This window comes from Heliconius melpomene, chromosome 15, assembly GCF_056956725.1.
Source record: "Heliconius melpomene rosina isolate 202511_hmr_F chromosome 15, ASM5695672v1, whole genome shotgun sequence".
Classification (NCBI taxonomy): Eukaryota; Metazoa; Arthropoda; class Insecta; order Lepidoptera; family Nymphalidae; genus Heliconius; species Heliconius melpomene.
Window position 1 is genome coordinate 10,716,830 of NC_140403.1, and position 4,373 is coordinate 10,721,202.

At 43.3% G+C, this 4,373-nt stretch overlaps 1 protein-coding gene across 1 annotated transcript; it reads left to right on the plus strand.

Moving 5' to 3' along the window:
• Positions 1-1,523: 1,523 nt before the first annotated feature.
• Positions 1,524-2,081, plus strand: LOC146531687 (uncharacterized). Its single transcript, XM_085198588.1, has one exon. It carries the CDS (start codon positions 1,524-1,526, stop codon positions 2,079-2,081), a length of 558 nt encoding a protein of 185 aa, XP_085054714.1.
• Positions 2,082-4,373: the final 2,292 nt, after the last annotated feature.

The window sequence follows — 4,373 nt, forward strand, 5'->3', positions numbered from 1 at the left end:
GGTGTCAAACTAATGCTACAACACCTTTATTACAATATCTAATTACTAAGCCTGTTTGTTTTACTTAGCACCGACTTCAAAATTATAAAATCTTTGTAAAATTATTTTTCACTTTTTAGTTCGTTGGTAGAAGTCGGTTTTTGTTTTTGTTAAAAATTAATTTATTTAACTTATGATCCCAGAAAGGTCTCATAAAAAGTGGCAAAATTTGATATTAAAGTCGCGAGTTCAACCTCCAATTTTTGTATGGATCCCTCGGTGGGTGAGTTTTTTGTAAATCAAGTAGGTACATTATCTGATTATAAATACAACTTTAGAAAAACTAATAATGATTTTGGGAAATAATCGCATAATTATGTCATTTTTTAGTTGTATATTTGATGAACCATCCTTATAATACTCATAATCCTATATCTTATAAAACAAAGTCTCTTTTCGTGTCTGTCTGTTGTTTCTAACTCTTCTTCTTCTAAACCACCCAACGGATTTTGATCCGGTTTTCACCATTAGGTCGAGTATTTTTCGTAGAAGGTTTATATATAGTTTATTATTTGTACATTCTTATGTAAATTAACATAAATACAACAAATATGTATAAAGTCCTACCCGTTGAAACACTTTCGCGCATGCGCTGCTTTAATGGTAAGTACTATATGAAAATAATGTATTGGAGTATTGTTCCTCTTAATAAGATCTACAAAAAAATCTGCGACGGCATATTTTTATCTTTTAAGAATAACGTGTAGTGATCATTTTTCTCTCTAAAAATAATAATTTCAATATATTTTTTATTGTGAGGGTTATTTTTCCGTAATTGTATTAATTCTTATTCTTTAAAATACTTTATTAATTTTCTACGTTAAACGAAGATAAAATTCGCTTTTTACACAATTTCGAAATCGCGAATAGTTTTAGAGAAAAACGCATTTAATTGTTGACACATCCCGCCGTTGACACCTCAGCTGTATCGAGTCCTGTTTTACTTATGCCTTACTCTCAGCATATAAACAAGTACATTAGTTACGTTGGCCATTTAATGTAGATCAAAACTGTCTTTTACTGTTTTTCATTTTAATAAGTACTTTAGAAGTTGTTACAATATCAAAAATCCTTGCTGCGAAACGGCTCGCCACTCGCCATGCGTCCGCCGCGCCCGCCTGCCTTACACGCATCGGTGGTTCAGTGGTAGAATGCTCGCCTGCCATGCGGGCGGCCCGGGTTCGATTCCCGGCCGATACATTCTATTTAATTTTCCTCACAGGCAGCCACGTCGTGCTTGCTTTTCATCAGGGACAGAATAACAAGCTCGAAAAAAAAACCCGCCTGCCTCTATAGCAACGAAGATTTAGATGCGTTTGCACGTATTGGATAATTGGAGTTGAATGTATTACTTCAGCGCGATATACATATTTGGTTTCATATTTTTTGTAGTAGTCATTAGTAGGCAGGTTTTTGTTTATAATTTCTTCCGTTTAAAAATAATAATTGCAGATCTAGGCGTGAAGATAGCTCGTCCAAACAAAATGGGCGAACTGCGCATTTTGGATTTGGACGACGCTGTAACCCCACAAGAAGTTGCATTAGCAATCGCGGAGTCAGGAGGTTGTTTAGTGGAAAACGTGAAGGTTGGTGAGATTCGTCGGTCGCCCTCCTCTCTGGGGACTGTTTGGGTGCGATGCCCCCTGTCTGCTGTCCGGAAATTGGCAGACTTAGCGCAACTACAAGTAGGTTGGCTTTCCGCACGAGTTGAGCATTTAAAACCAAGACCTCTGCAGTGCTTTCGGTGTTTTGAAAAGGGTCACGTTGGACGAATGTGTTCTAGTGGAGTCGATAGGAGCGACCGTTGCTTTACATGTGGTGAGCCTGGTCACAAAGCCAGAACCTGTAGTGCGAAATCGCCAAAATGTCTTATTTGTGCGGATCTCGGAAGACGTGCAGACCATAGAATGGGCACTAAACAATGCTGTCCGCCAAACAAAAAGCAGAGAAAAATGGGGACCTCAGTGGCTACCAATGTGACGAACGCCCAGACTACGACTTTATCACCGGAGTCCAGGCAGTCGGAGATAATGGAGGCTTAACAATGACACCCATACGAGTTCTTCAAGCCAACATAAACCACTGCCGTAATGCTCAGCATCTCCTTATGCAGAGTATTAGGGAGTGGTCTGTTGGGCTTGCTGTGGTTGCAGAACCATACAATATACCCAACCACCCTCGCTGGTTTGGGGATGAGTTAGGTACTGTAGGTATATTCTGGGGTACTGGAGAACGTGTTCTACCTTGTTCACTTCTAGAAAGAGGTCCAGGATATGTAGCAGTACAGTGGGGTATTTTGGTAGTAGTAGGGTGTTATATCTCCCCTAACATACCTCTTTCCGATTACGAGGAGTATCTGGATAGACTGGTCAGTTGCGTTCACAGATGCCTACCCCGTCCGTTGATTGTCTTGGGAGACTTTAATGCCCATGCTAGGGCGTGGGGAAATAATAGAGATGACGCAAGAGGAGAAATAACTCTTGAATGGGCAGCAAGTCTAGATTTACGGCTTTTAAACCGAGGGACAGAAAGCACTTGTGTGCGGTGGCAAGGAGAGTCTATCGTGGATCTAACTTGGGCAACTCCTGCAGCCATTCGCTTCCTGTCGAACTGGCGTGTAGCAGAAGAACTGGTAACCCTTTCTGACCACCGCCATATAATTTTCGATGTGTCCATCCGTCGCGACCGCTCTAATTATTTACGTAGAGCAGGCGGTGCATTGCATCGATGGTCTCTTAAGAGACTAAATAAGGATTATCTCCAAGCTGCTACCATTGTTGCATCTTGGCCAGAAAATACTCAAGAAGCTTTTGTCGACGCCGAGAGTGAAGTGGCTTGGTTCAGGAGTACGATGGTGTGGATTTGTGATGCGGCGATGCCCAGAATCAAACACGTCAACTATAGATCAGAATACTGGTGGTCATCGGAGATCGCCCAGCTACGTGAGTCTTGCTTACGTACTCGGCGTCAGTACACCAGGAGCCGAAGACGTCAGCGAGTTACCCCAGAAGAGACAAGCCGCGATTATGAGGCGTACCGAGAGGCCACGGAGGCGCTTCAAGTGGCCATTTCAGAGGCAAAAGTGCGGTCCTGGAGAGAGCTCGTTGATGGTTTGGATCGAGATCCATGGGGGCGTCCATACCGTATGGTTCTGGGCAAACTACGACCATGGATGCCGCCTTTGACAGAAACTCTAGACACGGATCTGTTAAGAAGTGTAATTAATACTCTGTTCCCTGTGATCCGGTCACATTCTCCAGTGGTGTTCTTTCCTCTGGCTTGGTCTGACGAGTTGTGCGTAACTGAACTGGAAATGGAGCAAGTTGTACGCCGTCTCAGTGCTCGTAGTACTGCACCAGGTCCTGATGGTATACCCGGCAGAGCTTGGGTTTTGGCCCTACCCGCCCTGGGAAGCAGGCTAAGACTACTATTTAACAGTTGTCTTCGTTCTGCTACATTCCCTAGGGCCTGGAAAGAGGCAAATTTGGTGCTTCTTAAGAAGAAAGCTAGTAACCAGGGTGCACCCTCTTCGTATCGCCCCATATGCTTACTAGACGAGGTTGGTAAGCTCTTTGAGCGGATTATTGCCAATCGCCTCAATGATCATCTTTCATGCGATGGTCCTAATATATCGGATAATCAGTTTGGTTTTCGACAGAGGCGCTCAACTGTGGAGGCTATTCTGCGTGTTCGCTCTCTTACAATGGAAGCTACATCCCAGGGTAGAATGTCTCTTGCGGTAAGCTTGGATATTGTCAATGCTTTTAATTCTATCCCTTGGGATACGATTAACGAGTCACTAAATTACCATCAGATGCCCGTGTATCTGCAGGCGATTATTGGGAATTATTTGCGAGATAGATACATTTCATACACGGATCAAAACGGCTACAGAATCCATAGAAAGATGTCTTGTGGGATCCCGCAAGGATCTGTCCTAAGGCCACTTTTATGGAACCTTGCCTACGACGCTGTTTTACGTGTAGTTCTGCCTAGGGATGTCGAAGTTATTTGTTACGCAGATGACACGTTGGTGTTGGCAACTGGGACTACTTTTGAGAATACTAAAAGGCTTGCAGAGATTGGTGTTGAAATGATCGTCACAAAAATATATGACTTGGGATTGCGCATAGCGGCTCACAAGACTGAAGCATTATGGTTTCACAGGCTGCCGAGAAGTAGGGAGCCACCTGACACGTATGTTCGTGTAGGTGATCATCAGGTTCACGTCGGTCGGCATATGAAATACTTAGGGCTCACATTAGACAGTCGCTGGGGATTTGAAGAACACTTTGACCGCCTAGTCCCTCGAATAGACAAAGTAGTGGGTGCTC